Source organism: Oncorhynchus keta, chromosome 30 (genome assembly GCF_023373465.1).
Source record: "Oncorhynchus keta strain PuntledgeMale-10-30-2019 chromosome 30, Oket_V2, whole genome shotgun sequence".
NCBI lineage: Eukaryota > Metazoa > Chordata > Actinopteri > Salmoniformes > Salmonidae > Oncorhynchus > Oncorhynchus keta.
The window spans coordinates 11,585,760-11,608,550 of NC_068450.1; the positions used below are offsets into that span (position 1 = coordinate 11,585,760).

The window sequence follows — 22,791 nt, forward strand, 5'->3', positions numbered from 1 at the left end:
TGGGTTTCTAACCATCTAACTCTGATGTATAGACTGGTGGTCTTCTAACCATCTAACTCTGCTATATAGACTGGTGGGTTTCTAACCATCTAACTCTGATGTATAGACTGGTGGTCTTCTAACCATCTAACTCTGATGTATAGACTGGTGGTCTTCTAACCATCTAACTCTGATGTATAGACTGGTGGTCTTCTAACCATATAACTCTGCTATATAGACTGGTGGGTTTCTAACCATCTAACTCTGATGTATAGACTGGTGGGCTTCTAACCATCTAACTCTGTTATATAGACTGGTGGGCTTCTAACCATCTAACTCTGCTATATAGACTGGTGGTCTTCTAACCATCTAACTCTGATATAGACTGGTGGGTTTCTAACCATCTAACTCTGCTGTATAGACTGGTGGGCTTCTAACCATCTAACTCTGATGTATAGACTGGTGGGCTTCTAACCATCTAACTCTGATGTATAGACTGGTGGGCTTCTAACCATCTAACTCTGCTATATAGACTGGTGGTCTTCTAACCATCTAACTCTGCTATATAGACTGGTGGTCTTCTAACCATCTAACTCTGACTGGTGGGCTTCTAACCATCTAACTCTGCTATATAGACTGGTGGGCTTCTAACCATCTAACTCTGATGTATAGACTGGTGGGCTTCTAACCATCTAACTCTGCTATATAGACTGGTGGTCTTCTAACCATCTAACTTATATAGACTGGTGGGCTTCTAACCATATAACTATGCTATATAGACTGGTGGTCTTCTAACCATCTAACTCTGATGTATAGACTGGTGGGCTTCTAACCATCTAACTCTGCTATATAGACTGGTGGGCTTCTAACCATCTAACTCTGATGTATAGACTGGTGGGCTTCTAACCATCTAACTCTGGTAACTGGTGGTCTTCTAACTCTGCTATATAGACTGGTGGTCTTCTAACCATCTAACTCTGATATATAGACTGGTGGTCTTCTAACCATCTAACTTTGCTATATAGACTGGTGGTCTTCTAACCATCTAACTCTGATGTATAGACTGGTGGGCTTCTAACCATCTAACTCTGATATATAGACTGGTGGTCTTCTAACCATCTAACTCTGATGTATAGACTGGTGGTCTTCTAACCATCTAACTCTGATGTATAGACTGGTGGTTTCTAACCATCTAACTCTGATGTATAGACTGGTGGTCTTCTAACCATCTAACTCTGATGTATAGACTGGTGGTCTTCTAACCATCTAACTCTGGTATATAGACTGGTGGTCTTCTAACCATCTAACTCTGATGTATAGACTGGTGGTCTTCTAACCATCTAACTCTGGTATATAGACTGGTGGTCTTCTAACCATCTAACTCTGATGTATAGACTGGTGGGCTTCTAACCATCTAACTCTGGTATATAGACTGGTGGTCTTCTAACCATCTAACTCTGATGTATAGACTGGTGGTCTTCTAACCATCTAACTCTGATGTATAGACTGGTGGGCTTCTAACCATCTAACTCTGGTATATAGACTGGTGGTCTTCTAACCATCTAACTCTGCTATATAGACTGGTGGTCTTCTAACCATCTAACTCTGATGTATAGACTGGTGGGCTTCTAACCATCTAACTCTGGTATATAGACTGGTGGTCTTCTAACCATCTAACTCTGATGTATAGACTGGTGGGTTTCTAACCATCTAACTCTGATGTATAGACTGGTGGTCTTCTAACCATCTAACTCTGATGTATAGACTGGTGGTCTTCTAACCATCTAACTCTGCTATATAGACTGGTGGTCTTCTAACCATCTAACTCTGATGTATAGACTGGTGGGCTTCTAACCATCTAACTCTGATGTATAGACTGGTTGGTTTCTAACCATCTAACTCTGCTATATAGACTGGTGGGCTTCTAACCATCTAACTCTGATGTATAGACTGGTGGGCTTCTAACCATCCAACTTGTCCTTGGATTAGTCCAAAGAGTTCCTTTTTTAAATCAAATCAACCCCTGGCGGTACCCTGGAGTCACCCCCAATCCTGACCTCTTCAAATGAGCCTTGCTCTTCCTGTGCTCGAGTGGTGCTGATCTAAGATACATTTTGACTTTATATTATGAGGAATGAGATTACATGGAAAGATGGGGACTGATCTTAGATCAGCCCTCCTACACTGAGACACTGAAATCTATCCATACTTACTGTGGCTAACACTGAGACACTGAAAACTACCCATACTTATTGTGGCTAATACTGAGACACTGAAAACTACCCATACTTATTGTGGCTGACACTGAGACACTATGAAAACTACCCATACTTATTGTGGCTAACACTGAGACACTATGAAAACTACCCATACTAATTGTGGCTAACACTGAGACACTATGAAAACTACCCATACTTATTGTGGCTAACACTGAGACACTATGAAAACTACCCATACTTATTGTCGCTAACACTGAGACACTATGAAAACTATCCATACTAATTGTGGCTAACACTGAGACACTATGAAAACTACCCATACTAATTGTGGCTAATACTGAGACACTGAAAACTACCCATACTAATTGTGGCTAATACTGAGACACTGAAAACTACCCATACTTATTGTGGCTGACACTGAGACACTATGAAAACTACCCATACTAATTGTGGCTAACACTGAGACACTATGAAAACTACCCATACTTATTGTGGCTGACACTGAGACACTATGAAAACTACCCATACTTATTGTGGCTAACACTGAGACACTATGAAAACTACTCATACTTATTGTGGCTAACACTGAGACACTATGAAAACTACCCATACTTATTGTGGCTAACACTGAGACACTGAATACTACCCATACTTATTGTGGCTAACACTCAGACACTATGAAAACTACCCATACTTATTGTGGCTAACACTGAGACACTATGAAAACTACCCATACTTAATGTGGTTTACACTGAGACACTATGAAAACTACCCATACTTATTGTGGCTAACACTGAGACACTATGTAAACTACCCATACTTATTGTGGCTAACACTGAGACACTATGAAAACTACCCATACTTATTGTGGCTAACACTGAGACACTGAATACTACCCATACTAATTGGGGCTAAACTGACTACTACCCATACTTATTGTGGCTAACACTGAGACACTATGAAAACTACCCATACTTATTGTGGCTAACACTGAGACACTATGAAAACTACCCATACTTATTGTGGCTAACACTGAGACACTGAATACTACCCATACTAATTGTGGCTAACACTGAGACACTATGAAAACTACCCATACTTATTGTGGCTAACACTGAGACACTATGAAAACTACCCATACTTATTGTGGCTAACACTGAGACACTATGAAAACTACCCATACTTATTGTGGCTAACACTGAGACACTATGAAAACTACCCATACTTATTGTGGCTAACACTGAGACACTATGAAAACTACCCATACTTATTGTGGCTAACACTGAGACACTATGAAAACTACCCATACTTATTGTGGCTATCACTGAGACACTGAATACTACCCATACTAATTGTGGCTAACACTGAGACACTATGAAAACTACCCATACTTATTGTGCCTAACACTGAGACACTATGAAAACTACCCATACTTATTGTGGCTAACACTGAGACACTATGAAAACTACCCATACTTATTGTGGCTAACACTGAGACACTGAATACTCCCCATACTAATTGTGGCTAACACTGAGACACTATGAAAACTACCCATACTTATTGTGGCTAACACTGAGACACTATGAAAACTACCCATACTAATTGTGGCTAACACTGAGACACTATGAAAACTACCCATACTTATTGTGGCTAACACTGAGACACTATGAAAACTACCCATACTTATTGTGGCTAACACTGAGACACTATGAAAACTACCCATACTTATTGTGGCTAACACTGAGATACTATGAAAACTACCCATACTAATTGTGGCTAACACTGAGACACTATGAAAACTACCCATACTAATTGTGGCTAACACTGAGACACTATGAAAACTACCCGTACTTATTGTGCTTAACTGTCTGACTATTCTGGATTTCCTTGTCTCTCTCTCTACCTCTTTCTCTCTCAATTATTTTACATTTCTATTGAAGGGCTTTATTGGCATGGCAATCATATTTTTGACATTTTGCCAATGCAAGTGAAATAAATTATACAAATTAATAGTAAGCATTACACTCACCAAAGTTCCAAAAGAATAAAGACATTTCAAATGTCATATTATGTGCAAATAGTTACAGTACAAAAGGGTATTTACAATGGTGATTGCTGCTGTGATTGCACACTTTGGTATTTATTTTTATTTAACCTTTATTTAACGAGGAAAGTCAGTCAAGAACAAATTCTTATTTACAATGACGTCCTACACCAGCCAAACCTGGAGAAAGCTGGGCCAATTGTGCCCCACCCTGTGGGACTCCCAATCAAGGCCGGTTGTGATACAGCCTGGAATCAAACCAGGGTGTCTGTAGTGATGCCTCAAGCATTGAGATGCAGTGCCTTAGACCACTACGCCACTCGGGAGCCCATTTCACCCAGTAGATATGGGAGTTTATCAAAATTTGATTTGTTTTCGAATTCCTTGTGGCTCTGTGTGATCTGGGGGAAATATGTGTCTCTTATATGGTCATACATTGGGCAGGAGGTTAGGAAGTGCAGCTCAGTTTCCACCTCATTTTGTGGGCAGTGTGCACATAGCCTGTCTTCTCTTGAGAGCCAGGTCTGCCTTCGGGGACCTTTCTCAATAGCAAGGCTATGCTCACTGAGTCTGTACATAGTCAACGCTTTCCTTAATTTTGGGTCAGTCACAGTGGTCAGGTATTCTGCCGCTGTGTACTCTTTGTTTAGGGCCAAATAACATTCTAGTTTGCTCTGTTGTTTTGTTAATGCTTTCCCATGTGTAAAGTAATTATCTTTTTGTTTTCTCATGATTTGGTTGGGTCTAACTGTGTTGCTGTCCTAGGTTTCTGTTGAATGTGTTTGTGTTTGTGATGATAAGCCCAAGACCATCTTGCTTAGGGGACTTCTCCAGGTTCATCTCTCTGTAGGTCATGGCTTTGCTATGGAAGGTTTGGCAATTGCTTCTTTTTAGGTGGTTGTAGAAATGAATGGCTCTTTTCTGGATTTGGATAATTAGCGGGTATCGGCCTAATTCTGCTCTGCATGCATTATTTGGTGTTTTATGTTGTACACTGAGAATATTTTTGCAGAATTCTGCATGTAGAGTCTCAATTTATGAATTCCTCACAACCATAAAGGGCAATGGGTTCTGTAACTGATTCAAGTATTTTTAGCCAGATCCTAATTGGTATGTTGAATTATATGTTCCTTTTGATGGCATAGAAGGCCCTTCTTGCCTTGTCTCTCAGCTCATTCACAGCTTTGTGGAAGTTAACTGTGGCGCTGATGTTTAGGGCGAGGTATGTATAGTTTTTTGTGTGCTCTCGGGCAACGGTGTCTAGATGGAATTTGTATTCGTGGTCCTGGTGACTGGACCTTTTTTGGAACACCATTATCTCTCTTTCTCTCCCCCTCTCTCTCTGTCCCCCTCTTTCTCTTTTCTCCTCTCTCTATCTCCCCCCTCTCTCTTTATCCCCCTCTCTTTCTCTCCCCCTCTCTCTCTGTCCCCCTCTTTCTCTTTTCTCCTCTCTCTATCTCCCCCCTCTCTCTTTATCCCCCTCTTTCTCTCCCCCTCTCTCTCTGTCCCCCTCTTTCTCTTTTCTCCTCTCTCTATCTCCCCCTCTCTCTTTATCCCCCTCTCTCTCTCCCCCTCTCTCTCTTCCCCTCTCTGTCTCCCACTTTCTCTCTCTCTCGCTCTCTCTCTCTCCCCTACCCTCCCCCCTCTGTCTCTGTCTCTGTCTCTCTGTCTGTACAAGGACATTCATGCCTGCTATCTCTGCCAGGCTAGCTAGCTCATACCCCTGCAAGGATGCTCTGGCCTAATTTGTGACTTAACAAGCACATAAACAAGGCATGTCCTAAGGCGGTGACAGGGACGGAGTCAGATGGAGGAACTCACTGGAGACAGAGGGAGTCAGATGGAGGAATTCACTGGAGACAAAGGGAGTCAGATGGAGGAATTCACTGGAGACAGAGGGAGTCAGATGGAGGAATTCACTGGAGACAAAGGGAGTCAGATGGAGGAACTCACTGGAGACAAAGGGAGTCAGATGGAGGAACTCACTGGAGACAAAGGGAGTCAGATGGAGGAACTCACTGGAGACAAAGGGAGTCAGATGGAGGAACTCACTGGAGACAAAGGGAGTCAGATGGAGGAACTCACTGGAGACAAAGGGAGTCAGTTGGAGGAGGAACTCACTGGAGACAAAGGGAGTCAGATGGAGGAACTCACTGGAGACAAAGGGAGTCAGTTGGAGGAGGAACTCACTGGAGATGAGGGGGTCAGTTAGAGGAGGAACTCATTGGAGATGAGGGGGTCAGTCAGAGGAGGAATTCATTGGAGACAGAGGGAGTCAGTTGGAGGAACTCACTGGAGACAGAGGGAGTCAGTTGGAGGAGGAACTCACTGGAGACAGAGGGAGTCAGTTGGAGGAACTCACTGGAGACAGAGGGAGTCAGTTGGAGGAGGAACTCACTGGAGACAGAGGGAGTCAGTTGGAGGAGGAACTCACTGGAGACAGAGGGAGTCAGTTGGAGGAGGAACTCACTGGAGACAGAGGGAGTCAGTTGGAGGAACTCACTGGAGACAGAGGGAGTCAGTTGGAGGAGGAACTCACTGGAGACAGAGGGAGTCAGTTGGAGGAACTCACTGGAGACAGAGGGAGTCAGTTGGAGGAGGAACTCACTGGAGACAGAGGGAGTCAGTTGGAGGAGGAACTCACTGGAGACAGAGGGAGTCAGTTGGAGGAGGAACTCACTGCAGACGGAGGGAGTCAGTCGGAGGAGGAACTCACTGGAGACAGAGGGAGTCAGTTGGAGGAGGAACTCACTGGAGACGGAGGGAGTCAGTTGGAGGAGGAACTCACTGGAGACGGAGGGAGTCAGTTGGAGGAGGAACTCACTGGAGACAGAGGGAGTCAGTTGGAGGAGGAACTCACTGGAGACAGAGGGAGTCAGTTGGAGGAGGAACTCACTGGAGACAGAGGGAGTCAGTTGGAGGAGGAACTCACTGGAGACAGAGGGAGTCAGTTGGAGGAGGAACTCACTGGAGACAGAGGGAGTCAGTTGGAGGAGGAACTCACTGGAGACAGAGGGAGTCAGTTGGAGGAGGAACTCACTGGAGACAGAGGGAGTCAGTTGGAGGAGGAACTCACTGGAGACAGAGGGAGTCAGTTGGAGGAGGAACTCACTGGAGACAGAGGGAGTCAGTTGGAGGAGGAACTCACTGGAGACGGAGGGAGTCAGTTGGAGGAGGAACTCACTGGAGACGGAGGGAGTCAGTTGGAGGAGGAACTCACTGGAGACGGAGGGAGTCAGTTGGAGGAGGAACTCACTGGAGACGGAGGGAGTCAGTTGGAGGAGGAACTCACTGGAGACGGAGGGAGTCAGTCGGAGGAGGAACTCACTGGAGACGGAGGGAGTCAGTTGGAGGAGGAACTCACTGGAGACGGAGGGAGTCAGTTGGAGGAGGAACTCACTGGAGACGGAGGGAGTCAGTTGGAGGAGGAACTCACTGGAGACGGAGGGAGTCAGTTGGAGGAGGAACTCACTGGAGACGGAGGGAGTCAGTTGGAGGAGGAACTCACTGGAGACGGAGGGAGTCAGTTGGAGGAGGAACTCATTGGAGACGGAGGAGTCAGTCGGAGGAGGAACTCACTGGAGACGGAGGGAGTCAGTTGGAGGAGGAACTCACTGGAGACGGAGGGAGTCAGTTGGAGGAGGAACTCACTGGACACAGAGGGAGTCAGTTGGAAAATAGGGGGACAGAATATCTAACGTGTGTTAGAAAGACTGTGTGGTGTGTTAGAAAGTGTGTGTGGTGTGTTAGAAAGAGAGAGAGAGAGAGAGAGAGAGAGAGAGAGAGAGAGAGAGAGAGAGAGAGAGAGAGAGAGAGAGAGAGAGAGAGAGAGAGAGAGAGAGGTTGGTTTGGAGATGATGTCAGAACAGATGGGGTACTTCATGATGAAATAGAGAAGTTTACTGCACCAGGCAGCACCAATCTAGATTATTCAGATTTATTCAGATTTATTCACACCCGTCAGCTGTGTGTGTGGTTCTGGGTGAGTCTTTCTGGGTAGGGGTCTCTGGGTGAGTCTACCTGGGTAGGGGTCTCTGGGTGAGTCTTTCTGGGTAGGGGTCTCTGGGTGAGTCTACCTGGGTAGGGGTCTCTGGGTGAGTCTACCTGGGTGTGTCTGACTGTGTCAGGGGTGGAATAACAGATTACATGTTTTACAAAAATTGTATCTCGCTAATGTAGAGGAAGATATTAAATATTGTGGTCGTCTAGGAACAAGGCGTGGTCGTCTAGGAACAAGGTGTGGTCGTCTAGGAACAAGGCGTGGTCGTCTAGGAACAAGGCCTGGTCGTCTAGGAACAAGGCCTGGTCGTCTAGGAACAAGGCGTGGTCGTCTAGGAACAAGGTCTGGTAGTCTAGGAACAAGGCCTGGTCGTCTAGGAACAAGGCCTGGTCGTCTAGGAACAAGGCCTGGTCGTCTAGGAACAAGGCCTGGTCGTATAGGAACAAGGCGTGGTCGTCTAGGAACAAGGTCTGGTAGTCTAGGAACAAGGTGTGGTCGTCTAGGAACAAGGTGTGGTCGTCTAGGAACAAGGCCTGGTCGTCTAGGAACAAGGCCTGGTCTTCTAGGAACAAGGCGTGGTCGTCTAGGAACAAGGCCTGGTCGTCTAGGTACAAGGCGTGGTCGTCTAGGAACAAGGCGTGGTCGTCTAGGAACAAGGCGTGGTCGTCTAGGAACAAGACGTGGTCGTCTAGGAACAAGGTGTGGTCGTCTAGGTACAAGGTCTGGTAGTCTAGGAACAAGGCGTGGTCGTCTATGAACAAGTCCTGGTCGTCTAGGTACAAGACCTGGTCGTCTAGGAACAAGGTGTGGTCGTCTAGGTACAAGGTCTGGTAGTCTAGGAACAAGACGTGGTCGTCGAGGTACAAGGCCTGGTCGTCTAGGAACAAGGCCTGGTCTTCTAGGAACAAGGCGTGGTCGTCTAGGAACAAGGCCTGGTCGTCTAGGTACAAGGCCTGGTCGTCTAGGAACAAGGCGTGGTCGTCTAGGAACAAGGTCTGGTAGTCTAGGAACAAGGCCTGGTCGTCTAGGAACAAGGCCTTGTCATCTAGGAACAAGACGTGGTCGTCTAGGAACAAGGCGTGGTCGTCTAGGAACAAGGCCTGGTCGTCTAGGAACAAGGCCTGGTCGTCTAGGAACAAGACGTGGTCGTCTAGGAACAAGGCCTGGTCGTCTAGGAACAAGGCCTGGTCGTCTAGGAACAAGACGTGGTCGTCTAGGAACAAGGCCTGGTCATCTAGGAACAAGGCGTGGTCGTCTAGGAACAAGGCCTGGTCGTCTAGGAACAAGGTCTGGTAGTCTAGGAACAAGGTGTGGTCATCTAGGTAAAAGGTCTGGTCTTCTAGGAACAAGGCGTGGTCGTCTAGGAACAAGGTCTGGTAGTCTAGGAACAAGGTGTGGTCATCTAGGTACAAGGTCTGGTAGTCTAGGAACAAGGCGTGGTCGTCTAGGAACAAGGCCTGGTCGTCTAGGAACAAGGCGTGGTCGTCTAGGAACAAGGCGTGGTCGTCTAGGAACAAGGCCTGGTCGTCTAGGAACAAGGCGTGGTCGTCTAGGAACAAGGCGTGGTCGTCTAGGAACAAGGCGTGGTCGTCTAGGAACAAGGCGTGGTCGTCTAGGAACAAGACGTGGTCGTCTAGGAACAAGGCCTGGTCGTCTAGGAACAAGGCGTGGTCGTCTAGGAACAAGGCGTGGTCGTCTAGGAACAAGGTGTGGTCGTCTAGGAACAAGACCTGGTCGTCTAGGAACAAGGCGTGGTCGTCTAGGAACAAGGTGTGGTCGTCTAGGAACAAGACGTGGTCGTCTAGGAACAAGGCCTGGTCGTCTAGGAACAAGACGTGGTCGTCTAGGAACAAGGCCTGGTCGTCTAGGAACAAGGCCTGGTCGTCTAGGAACAAGGCGTGGTCGTCTAGGAACAAGGTGTGGTCGTCTAGGAACAAGACGTGGTCGTCTAGGAACAAGGCCTGGTCGTCTAGGAACAAGGCGTGGTCGTCTAGGAACAAGGCGTGGTCGTCTAGGAACAAGGTGTGGTCGTGTAGGAACAAGACCTGGTCGTCTAGGAACAAGGCATGGTCGTCTAGGAACAAGGTGTGGTCGTCTAGGAACAAGACGTGGTCGTCTAGGAACAAGGCCTGGTCGTCTAGGAACAAGGCCTGGTCGTCTAGGAACAAGGCCTGGTCGTCTAGGAACAAGACCTGGTCATCTAGGAACAAGGCCTGGTCGTCTAGGTACAAGGTCCGGTAGTCTAGGAACAAGGCGTGGTCGTCTAGGAACAAGGTGTGGTCGTCTAGGAACAAGGCGTGGTCGTCTAGGAACAAGGCGTGGTCGTCTAGGAACAAGGTGTGGTCGTCTAGGAACAAGGCGTGGTCGTCTAGGAACAAGGTGTGGTCGTCTAGGAACAAGGCGTGGTCGTCTAGGTACAAGGCGTGGTCGTCTAGGAATAAGGCGTGGTCGTCTAGGAACAAGGTGTGGTCATCTAGGTACAAGACCTGGTCATCTAGGTACAAGGCCTGGTCGTCTAGGAACAAGGCCAGAAACCAGATAATAGCATCATACACATTTCAGGGCCGTTACATGGAAATTAATTGTGATGTTGCTATTGGCTGAGCAGAGAAGTTGACTGAGGAGGTGTGTTATGGGGTTTTTGTGAAACATCATGAATGGAGTTTTGTGAACGATATAAAGAATTCTGATGCTTTACATTTTCCGAAGTCAACACAACTAACAACTCCATGTATCTTCTAGGATAAATCTATGTAGCCTCACATATATCATATTCCAGCACCATTAGAGAGGCTGCATGTGTGGGGCTCTTCTTCAGAGCAGAGCTACCTCACTGACTTACTGACTGTGTGTGAGCAAGCTCATCAATAACAGAGGGGAGAGGTAGAGGAGAGGTGAGGAGGGGAGAGGTAGAGGAGAGGAAGAGGAGTGCAGAGGAGTGGAGTTGAGTGGAGAGGAGAGGTGATGGAGGGGAGGGGTAGAGGAGAGGAGTGCAGAGGAGTGGACAGGTGAGGAGGGGAGGGGTAGAGGAAGAGGAGGGCAGAGGAGATGAGTGGAGAGGAGAGGTGGCGAGGTGAGAGGTAGAGGAGAGGAAGAGGAGGGGAGAGGTAGAAGAGAGGAAGAGGAGGGGAGAGGAGTAGAGAGGGAAAGGAGAGGAGGGCAGGGCAGGGCAGAGGAGAGGAGAGGAGTGGAGATGAGTGGAGAGGAGAGGTGGCGAAGGGAGAGGTAGAGGAGAGGAAGAGGAGGGGAGAGGAGAGGAGTGGAGATGAGTGGAGAGGAGAGGTGAGGTGGCGAGGGGAGAGGTAGAGGAGAGGAAGTGGAGGGGAGAGGAGAGCAGAGGAGAGGAGGGCAGAGGAGAGGAGGGGAGAGGAGTGGAGAGGGAAAGGAGAGGAGGGCAGAGGAAAGGAGGGGAGAGATAGAGGAGTGGAGAGGAGGGCAGAGGTAGAGGAGAGGAGGGCAGAGGAGAGGAGGGGAGAGGTAGAGGAGAGGAGGGCAGAGGAGAGGAGGGGAGAGGTAGAAGAGAGGAGGGCAGAGGAGAGGAGGGCAGAGGAGAGGAGGGCAGAGGTAGAGGAGAGGAGGGCAGAGGAGAGGAGGGGAGAGGTAGAGGAGAGGAGGGGAGAGGTACAGGAGAGGAGAGTTCTGTACTGTGAAAGAATATAGCCTGGAATGTCACAAGGACATTCCCCACCCTCTCTCTCTCTCTCTCTCTCTCTCTCTCTCTCTCTCTCTCTCTCTCTCTCTCTCTCTCTCTCTCTCTCTCTCTCTCTCTCTCACTCTCCCAGAAACCCATAATAGCATCATAGACATTTCAGTTACGTGTTTTTTTCTGTGCTGTTGAAGGTTTATTTTCTATACAGAAAATTCACGATGGAAACAAACCTTTAACACTACAGAAAAAACCCACGTCATTTCAGGAACAGGATTCTCTCTCTACTCCCCGTTCTCCCCTCTCTCTCCAGTAAAACGTCCATCATGCCTGGATGTTGGTGGGCACAGCCCCCCGATGCAGTCTGATTCTCTTTCTGAGGAGGTGGTCTGATTTGCCTCTTTCCTCACAGATCCCGTCCCAAATTGCACCCTATTCCCTATTATAGTGCAGGACTCATAGGGCTCTGGCCAAAAGTAGTGCTCTATATAGGAAATAGGGTGCCATTTGGGACTCTAACATGGATTAGTCATTAAAAAAGCTGTTAGCCACTGTCTCGCTCTCTCTCCGCTATCAGACTAATGCAATCACATCAACATGCAGAGATAAGACTGTAATTACAGTGAAAAGCTGAGAGGCTCAAATCCCGGTTGAACTAAGCTCCCTGCTCCATATCAATTGGTGTACACACTGTCCACGACCCAAATGGCACCCTATTCCATACATAGTGCACTACGTTTCACCAGAGCTCCTATGGGCCCTGGTCAAAAGTAGTGCACTGTGTTGGGAACAGGGTGCCATTTGGGATGTAGTCACTGTATATGCATGTGCTCTCTGCAGGTAATGGCCCAATGATTGCTCTTCGTGAGACCGTTATTACGGTTGAGACTAGAGCCTTATATTGGGAAAACAATTACATGTAGGATGTTTTTGTCCATTTAGACTGTCTATGCGTGAGTAGTTTGATTATTGTTTATTGTAGTTTTATTCGCGTAAGCCACGCAGAGCAGAGAGAAGTCCGTGTGGATGTCTTCCCAGCCAGGATATAGGAAATTGAAAAACAGAACTTGGAAAGTTGAAATGGAAAGTGTTTCTTCAGGGGAGATACAAGGTCCTCGGAGACATGAGTGAATATAAAACAAATATGAAAATAAACCTTCCCAGCTGTAGTCTTCTGTTTTCCTCCTAACCTTCCCAGCTGTAGTCTTCTGTTTTCCTCCTAACCTTCCCAGTCGTAGTCTTCTGTTTTCCTCCTAACCTTCCCAGCTGTAGTCTTCTGTTTTCCTCCTAACCTTCCCAGTCGTAGTCTTCTGTTTTCCTCCTAACCTTCCCAGTCATAGTCTTCTGTTTTCCTCCTAACCTTCCCAGCTGTAGTCTTCTGTTTTCCTCCTAACCTTCCCAGTCGTAGTCTTCTGTTTTCCTCCTAACCTTCCCAGCTGTAGTCTTCTGTTTTCCTCCTAACCTTCCCAGCTGTAGTCTTCGGTTTTCCTCCTAACCATCCCAGCTGTAGTCTTCTGTTTTCCTCCTAACCTTCCCAGATGTAGTCTTCTGTTTTCCTCCTAACCTTCCCAGTCATATTCTTCTGTTTTCCTCCTAACCTTCCCAGCTGTAGTCTTCTGTTTTCCTCCTAACCTTCCCAGTCGTAGTCTTCTGTTTTCCTCCTAACCTTCCCAGCTGTAGTCTTCTGTTTTCCTCCTAACCTTCCCAGCTGTAGTCTTCTGTTTTCCTCCTAACCTTCCCAGCTGTAGTCTTCTGTTTTCCTCCTAACCTTCCCAGCTGTAGTCTTCTGTTTTCCTCCTAACCTTCCCAGCTGTAGTCTTCTGTTTTCCTCCTAACCTTCCCAGCTGTAGTCTTCTGTTTTCCTCCTAACCTTCCCAGCTGTAGTCTTCTGTTTTCCTCCTAACCTTCCCAGTCGTAGTCTTCTGTTTTCCTCCTAACCTTCCCAGTCATAGTCTTCTGTTTTCCTCCTAACCTTCCCAGTCGTAGTCTTCTGTTTTCCTCCTAACCTTCCCAGTCATATTCTTCTGTTTTCCTCCTAACCTTCCCAGCTGTAGTCTTCTGTTTTCCTCCTAACCTTCCCAGTCGTAGTCTTCTGTTTTCCTCCTAACCTTCCCAGTCGTAGTCTTCTGTTTTCCTCCTAACCTTCCCAGTCGTAGTCTTCTGTTTTCCTCCTAACCTTCCCAGCTGTAGTCTTCTGTTTTCCTCCTAACCTTCCCAGCTGTAGTCTTCAGTTTTCCTCCTAACCTTCCCAGCTGTAGTCTTCTGTTCTACTCCTAACCTTCCCAGATGTAGTCTTCTGTGTTCCTCCTAACCTTCCCAGTAATGTTCTTCTGTTCTACTCCTAACCTTCCCAGCTGTAGTCTTCTTTTTCCCTCCTAACCTTTCCAGCTGTAGTCTTCTTTTTCCCTCCTAACCTTCCCAGTCGTAGTCTTCTTTTTCCCTCCTAACCTTCCCAGCTGTAGTCTTCTGTTTTCCTCCTAACCTTCCCATCTGTAGTCTTCTGTTTTCCTCCTAACCTTCCCAGCTGTAGTCTTCTGTTTTCCTCCTAACCTTCCCAGATGTAGTCTTCTGTTTTCCTCATAACCTTCCCAGTCATAGTCTTCTGTTCTACTCCTAACCTTCCCAGCTGTAGTCTTCTGTTTTCCTCCTAACCTTCCCAGCTGTAGTCTTCTGTTTTCCTCCTAACCTTCCCAGTCGTAGTCTTCTGTTTTCCTCCTAACCTTCCCAGCTGTAGTCTTCTGTTTTCCTCATAACCTTCCCAGTCATAGTCTTCTGTTCTACTCCTAACCTTCCCAGCTGTAGTCTTCTGTTTTCCTCCTAACCTTCCCAGCTGTAGTCTTCTGTTTTCCTCCTAACCTTCCCAGTCATAGTCTTCTGTTTTCCTCCTAACCTTCCCAGTCGTAGTCTTCTTTTTTCCTCCTAACCTTCCCAGTCATAGTCTTCTGTTTTCCTCCTAACCTTCCCAGCTGTAGTCTTCTTTTTCCCTCCTAACCTTCCCAGTCATAGTCTTCTGTTTTCCTCCTAACCTTCCCAGCTGTAGTCTTCTGTTTTCCTCTTAACCTTCCCAGCACCTTCGCCTTCTTTCATTAGCTGGTCAGGTTCAGAAGACAGTAACATTTTATCTTGGTAAGGAGTCTACTGAAAAACATCCTGTTCAGAGCATATCCAGAGGCTGTGTGTGTGTCTGTGTATGAGTGTTTAAGTGTGTATGAGGGCATATCCACAGGCAGTTGAACCACTGTCAGTTTTACTGCTCGTATCAACCCTCACTGACAGCAGGTCAAAAAGACATTCTGACCCACACAATGCACTCCTCCTTCATCTCAGCAACCTCAATCTGCTCCTACTGCATGTGTAACACTCAAGATGAATGATATTTTAAGTTTCGTCCCAAATGGCAACCCATACCCTTTAGATAACCAAAAGTAGTGCATCATGTACACTCATAGAAAAAAGGGTTACAAGAGGGTTCTTCGGCTGTCCCCATAGGATAACCCTTTTTGGTTCCAGGTGGAACCGTTTTTGGTTCCAGGTGGAACCCTTTTTGATTCCAGGTAGAACCCTTTGTGGTTCCAGGTGGAACCCTTTTTGATTCCAGGTAGAACCCGTTGTGGTTCCAGGTAAAACCCTTTTTGGTTCCAGGTGGAACCCTTTTTGATTCCAGGTAGAACCCTTTGTGGTTCCAGGTAGAAGCATTTTTGGTTCCAGGTGGAACCCTTTTTGATTCCAGGTGGAACCCTTTGTGGTTCCAGGTAAGAACCCTTTGTGGTTCCAGGTAGAACCCTTTAGGGCTTGCAGATGATGTACGATGCCTCCTGGCGGCCATGTTGGAAGATCACCGCGTTAATTCTTCTGACAACAACAACAAGTGCCTAAAATGAGTTGATTCATCTCCACGGTCATTTTTGGCTGCTCTAACAAGGCAGGAAAGACAACAGGAAAATAGGTGTTTACAGATTCCCTGCAATCATGAAACACCGTTGGTGACGGCTTTATAACAAAGGATCGCATGTCTCTATCATCGCATTTGCAGACTAATGTTTTTTATTTATTTTTATTTTATTTCACCTTTATTTAACCAGGTAGGCTAGTTGAGAACAAGTTCTCATTTGCAACTGCGACCTGGCCAAGATAAAGCATAGCAGTGTGAACAGACAACACAGAGTTACACATGGAGTAAACAATTTAGCAAGTCAATAACACAGTAGAAAAAAATGGGCAGTCTATATACAATGTGTGCAAAAGGCATGAGGAGGTAGGCGAATAATACAATTTTGCAGGTTAACACTGGTGATAAATGATCAGATGGGCATGTACAGGTAGAGATATTGGTGTGCAAAAGAGCAGAAAAGTAAATAAATAAAAACAGTATAAAAACAGTATGGGAATGAGGTAGGTGAAAAGTTATTTACCAATAGACTATGTACAGCTGCAGCGATCGTTAGCTGCTCGGATAGCTGATGTTTGAAGTTGTTGAGGGAGATAAAAGTCTCCAACTTCAGCGATTTTGCAATTCGTCCAGTCACAGGCAGCAGAGTACTGGAACGAAAGCTGAGGTGTTGGCTTTAGGGATGATCAGTGAGATACACCTGCTGGAGCGCGTGCTGCGGATGGGTGTTGCCATCGTGACCAGTGAACTGAGATAAGGCGGAGCTTTACCTAGCATGGACTTGTAGATGACCTGGAGCCAGTGGGTCTGGCGTGAGTTTACAAGTCGCAGTGGTGGGTTGGTGCTTTAGTGACAAAACGGATGGCACTGTTTGCATCCAGTTTGCTGAGTAGAGTGTTGGAAGCATTTTGTAGATGACATCGCATGTCTCTAGGATAGTCAGTTTTACTAGGGTAAGCTTGGCAGCGTGAGTGAAGGAGGCTTTGTTGCGGAATAGAAAGCCGACTCTGGAGGTCTACTATTCCTAATGTGATGAGAAGATTGGATAATTGAAGTGATAATTTAGGCTATTAATAAACTCTATTGGCATAGGAATTATAGGCTATGGCAGAGACGTTTCTTTCCTTTGCACTGGAAAAATGTGGATTTTGATAAACATTTCATGCAATTCTACTACACATTATATAACTGGAGATATTAGCATACTCCTTTTTTAATGTGATTGTAGTCTAGGCCTACTCTGCCGACACTGACAACAGATCAATAAAAACGACCTTGTCTTGAATGCAACCATGTAATCCTGGCCAAAAAGGGGTCATGGCTAAAAGGATCCAGTTTTTGTCAAATTAACGTCAAAAGTATTTTTTTTGTTGTTGCATTTTAGCTAACCCTAACCTTTTTCCTAACCTTAACCGAATTCCCCTAACCTGCTACGTAAATTCTCCTAACCTGCTGAGTAAATTCTCCTAATCTGCTACGAAATGAGAAAAATGACGTTAATTTGACAACAGCTGGATCCCTTCTAGCCATGACCATGAAAAGAGAGACATGAAGTCCATATAGCCCGGAGGACAATATTGTCCCAAAACCTCCAGTGGTTATCATATAATAACACAATAATCATTTGTTGAGAACTTTATTCATAAAAGGATGGAAAATGTATGGACATTTCAGCATAGGACAAAGGCCTCAAAAGGATAGGATAACCTGCTGTGTTGACTATTAGTGGTTCCAGCCCAACAATAGACACGAAAACACCTGAATGAATTAAACACAGCCAAACACTTAAGAGCCCTGATGGTTTAGGTGACCTGAAGATGTATAATAATAATATAATATATGCCATTTAGCTGACGCTTTTATCCAAAGCGACTTACAGTCATGTGTGCATACATTCTACATATGGGTGGTCCCGGGAATCGAACCCACTACCCTGGCGTTACAAGCGCCATGCTCTACCAACTGAGCCACAGAAGGACCACCAGATGTGATATTCTAACATTAGGTGTGCTTTTGATTTGTTTACGTACTGTAGGTTCACCAGCTGACCTCTATCAAGAAACCCATGTCAAATGGATTCCCATTGTGAAGATGAGCAACGCTGCATTAGCATCAGTTTCTACTGTATACTGTACTCGACACCATCTACTGCATCTTGCCTATGCCGTTCTGTACCATCACTCATTCATATATCTTTATGTACATATTATTTATCCCTTTACACTTGTGTGTATTAGGTAGAAGTTTTGGAATTGTTAGGTTAGATTACTTGTTGGTTATTACTGCATTGTCGGACCAAGAAGCACAAGCATTTCGCTACACTCGCATTAACATCTGCTAACCATGTGTATGTGACAAATAACATTTTATTTTATTCGATTTGAAGATGAGCAACTCTGCATCAGTTTCTACTGTGAAGATGAGCAACGCTGCATCAGTTTCTACTGTGAAGATGAGCAACTCTGCAGCAGCATCAGTTTCTACTGTGAAGATGAGCAACGCTGCATCAGTTTCTACTGTGAAGATGAGCAACGCTGCATCAGTTTCTACCTGTGAAAATGAGCAACGCTGCATCAGTTTCTACCTGTGAAGATGAGCAACGCTGCAACAGCATCAGTTTCTACTGTGAAGATGAGCAACGCTGCAACAGTTTCTACTGTGAAGATGAGCAACGCTGCAACAGCATCAGTTTCTACTGTGAAGATGAGCAACGCTGCAACAGTTTCTACTGTGAAGATGAGCAACGCTGCAACAGCATCAGTTTCTACTGTGAAGATGAGCAACGCTGCATCAGTTTCTACTGTGAAGATGAGCAACGCTGCATCAGTTTCTACTGTGAAGATGAGCAACGCTGCATCAGTTTCTACTGTGAAGATGAGCAACGCTGCATCAGTTTCTACTGTGAAGATGAGCAACGCTGCATCAGTTTCTACTGTGAAGATGAGCAACGCTGCATCAGTTTCTACTGTGAAGATGAGCAACGCTGCATCAGTTTCTACTGTGAAGATGAGCAACGCTGCATCAGTTTCTACCTGTGAAGATGAGCAACGCTGCAACAGCATCAGTTTCTACTGTGAAGATGAGCAATGCTGCAACAGCATCAGTTTCTACTGTGAAGATGAGCAACTCTGCAGCAGCATCAGTTTCTACTGTGAAGATGAGCAACGCTGCATCAGTTTCTACTGTGAAGATGAGCAACTCTGCAGCAGCATCAGTTTCTACTGTGAAGATGAGCAACGCTGCATCAGTTTCTACCTGTGAAGATGAGCAACGCTGCATCAGTTTCTACTGTGAAGATGAGCAACGCTGCATCAGTTTCTACCTGTGAAGATGAGCAACGCTGCAACAGCATCAGTTTCTACTGTGAAGATGAGCAACGCTGCAACAGTTTCTACTGTGAAGATGAGCAACGCTGCAACAGCATCAGTTTCTACTGTGAAGATGAGCAACGCTGCAACAGTTTCTACTGTGAAGATGAGCAACGCTGCAACAGCATCAGTTTCTACTGTGAAGATGAGCAACGCTGCATCAGTTTCTACTGTGAAGATGAGCAACGCTGCATCAGTTTCTACTGTGAAGATGAGCAACGCTGCATCAGTTTCTACTGTGAAGATGAGCAACGCTGCATCAGTTTCTACTGTGAAGATGAGCAACGCTGCATCAGTTTCTACTGTGAAGATGAGCAACGCTGCATCAGTTTCTACTGTGAAGATGAGCAACGCTGCATCAGTTTCTACTGTGAAGATGAGCAACGCTGCATCAGTTTCTACTGTGAAGATGAGCAACGCTGCATCAGTTTCTACCTGTGAAGATGAGCAACGCTGCAACAGCATCAGTTTCTACTGTGAAGATGAGCAATGCTGCAACAGCATCAGTTTCTACTGTGAAGATGAGCAACTCTGCAGCAGCATCAGTTTCTACTGTGAAGATGAGCAACGCTGCATCAGTTTCTACTGTGAAGATGAGCAACTCTGCAGCAGCATCAGTTTCTACTGTGAAGATGAGCAACGCTGCATCAGTTTCTACCTGTGAAGATGAGCAACGCTGCATCAGTTTCTACTGTGAAGATGAGCAACGCTGCAACAGCATCAGTTTCTACTGTGAAGATGAGCAACGCTGCAACAGCATCAGTTTCTACTGTGAAGATGAGCAACGCTGCATCAGTTTCTACTGTGAAGATGAGCAACGCTGCATCAGTTTCTACCTGTGAAGATGAGCAACGCTGCAACAGCATCAGCATCACCTGCACTCTGGAGGGGCCGGGCTAAAGTGGTCATCCAGCTTGAAGGAGTGGTGCCAAGGCTGCGCACCAGAGCTCCAGTGCTCCCCCACAGCCCGGTTTATCCGGTGCCTCCTCTACGCACCAGGCCTCCTGTAGGTCTCCCCCTGGTGGGCCCTGTGGCAGCCCCACGCACCAGGCTGTCTCTCCGTCTCCTCCCTCCAGGGAGCTGCCAGAGTCGCCCTCCTGTCCGGAGCTGCCAGAGTCGCCCTCCTGTCCGGAGCTGCCAGAGTCGCCCTCCTGTCCGGAGCCTGCAGTACAGCCCTTCAGTCCAGAGGCGCTCTTTAGTCCAGAGGCACTCTTTAGTCCAGAGGCTCTCTTTAGTCCAGAGGCGCTCTTTAGTCCAGAGGCGCCCTTCACTCCAGACTCGCCCTCCAGTCCGGAGCCTGCAGTGCAGCCCCTCAGTCCAGAGGCGCCCCTCAGTCCAGAGGAGCCCTTCAGTCCAGAGGCGCCCTCTCTACGAGGGTCTTCAGTCCGGGGTCGGCGGTGATGGTCCACGTCCCTCACCAGAGCCGCCACCGCGGAGTAATGCCTACCCAGACCCTCCCCTATAGGTTCAGGTTTTGCGGCCGGAGTCCGCACCTTTGGGGGGGGAGGTACTGTCACGCCCTGACCGTAGAGAGCTTTTTACGTCTCTATTTTTGGTTTGGTCAGGGTGTGATTTGGGTGGGCATTCTATGTTCATGTTTCTATGTTTTCTATTTCTTTGTGTTTGGCCAGATATGGTTCTCAATCAGGGACAGCTGTCTATCGTTGTCTCTGATTGGGAATCATACTTAGGTAAAGTTTTTCCCTCGTTCTCTGTGGGATCTTGTTCTTAGTTTGTGACCAGGTAGTTTGCACTATGAAGCTGTGACCAGGTAGTTTGCACTATGAAGCTGTGACCAGGTAGTTTGCACTACGAAGCTGTGACCAGGTAGTTTGCACTTACGAGGCTGTGACCAGGTAGTTTGCACTACGAAGCTGTGACTAGGTAGTTTGCAATTACGAAGCTGTGACCAGGTAGTTTGCACAACGAAGCTGTGACCAGGTAGTTTGCACAACGAGGCTGTAACCAGGTACTTTGCACTACGAAGCTGTGACCAGGTAGTTTGCACAACGAAGCTGTGACCAGGTAGTTTGCACAACGAATCTGTGACCAGGTAGTTTGCACAACAAAGCTGTGACCAGGTAGTTGTTACAACGAAGCTGTTACCAGGTAGTTTGCACAACGAAGCTGTGACCAGGTAGTTTGCACAACAAAGCTGTGACCAGGTAGTTTGCACAACGAAGCTGTGACCAGGTAGTTTCCACAACGAAGCTGTTCGGTCGTTGTTTTCTTTATTGTTTTGTTTTGTCTAAAAGTTTCACTTCAACAATAAATATTATGTGGAACTCAAGGAACGCTGCGCCTTGGTCTCATCCTTCTGACGACAGCCGTTACAACATGGGCTTGCTCTTACCTATCTTTCCAATTTGGTCCTGCTGTACATACTTACACGTACGCTACGGTCACAAGACGCAGGCCTCCTTATTGTCCCTAGAATTTCTAAGCAAACAGCTGGAGGCAGGGCTTTCTCCTATAGAGCTCCAATTTTATGGAATGGTCTGCCTATCCAGTTGAGTCCCTGACGTGATCTTCCTCTCCGGGTTGGCACCCCCCTCGGATTCGTGCCGTGGAAGAGATCTTTGTGGGCTATACTCTGCCTTGTATCAGGGTAGTAAGTTGGTGGTTTGAAGATATCCCTCTAGTGGTGTGGGGGCTGTGTTTTGGCAAAGTGGTTGGGATTATATCCTGCCTGGTTGGCCCTGTCCAGGGGTATTGTGGGACGGTGCCACAGTGTCTCCCGTCCCCTCCTGTCTCAGCCTCCAGTATTTATGTGTGTCTGTGTGTCTACACACGTGTCTTCTCCAGGTGGCCCATCCAGGTGGTCTTCGTCCCACTGTGACTGCTGCTGCAAGAGCCACAGGAGCGAGCGTGAGGGAGAGAGCGGCACTTCTTTGAACGAGCTCTCTACTTCCTGTTCCGAGACCCAATCAGAAGCCAGCTCCCCTCAGGGCACTGTCATCTGTGGTTCCGTCAGCCGACAGCCTCACCCCATCGCCCAGACCCTGGAACGGCCACTGAAGAAAGGTGTGGGTGTACCTCTCCTCTTGTACCTCCTGTTTTACACCTTTCCCCTTGGGTGACCTTGTGTGTTTTGAAAGGCATCTGTCAAATAAAATCTCTTGTTCTTCTTCTTCTCCTCCCCCCTCCTCCCCTAAAGGGCCCGTTCAGCTGCTCCAGCCGTCGGAGGTGAGGAGGAAGACGGACCTGCTCCGTGTGAGGACCATGGGGATCAGGGAGCACCGGGACGCTGCAGCTAAGAGGAAGGCCAACAAGGAGAAGTTAACACCGGAGCAGGAGCTGGAGAGGTGCATCCAGGACTTCCACAGGATCAGGATTCCTGAACGCTTCCCAGAGAAGAAGTACATGTGGCAACAAGAACTGCTGAGGAAGTACCGTCTCTAAGAGGAGGGAGGGAGGGAGGAGGGGGGGAGGGAGGGAGGGAGGGAGGGGGAGGGAGGGAGGGAGGAGGGAGGAGGGGGGAGGGAGGGAGAGAGGAGGGGAAGGAGGGGAGGGAGGGAGGGGGGTTGGAGTGAGGGAGGGAGGGAGGGAGGAGGGGAAGGAGGGGAGGGAGGGAATTAGTGGGAGGGAGGGTGTGAAGGCGACAGAGGGAGGGAGGAGGGAAAGGAGGGTGAGGGAGGGGGGGAGG

The 22,791-nt window shown here is 47.2% G+C and overlaps 1 protein-coding gene across 1 annotated transcript in view; it reads left to right on the forward strand.

The window, feature by feature from the left end:
* LOC118379469 (BTB/POZ domain-containing protein KCTD16-like) overlaps positions 1–22,547 on the forward strand; it is a 78,208-nt gene extending 55,661 nt beyond the window's left edge. Inside the window, exons 2-3 of the mRNA XM_052487617.1 lie at positions 21,951–22,169; positions 22,303–22,547. Coding sequence (XP_052343577.1) covers positions 21,951–22,169; positions 22,303–22,547 — 464 coding nt within the window. The remainder of the gene's footprint in view (positions 1–21,950; positions 22,170–22,302) is intronic.
* The last annotated feature ends 244 nt before the right edge of the window (positions 22,548–22,791 follow it).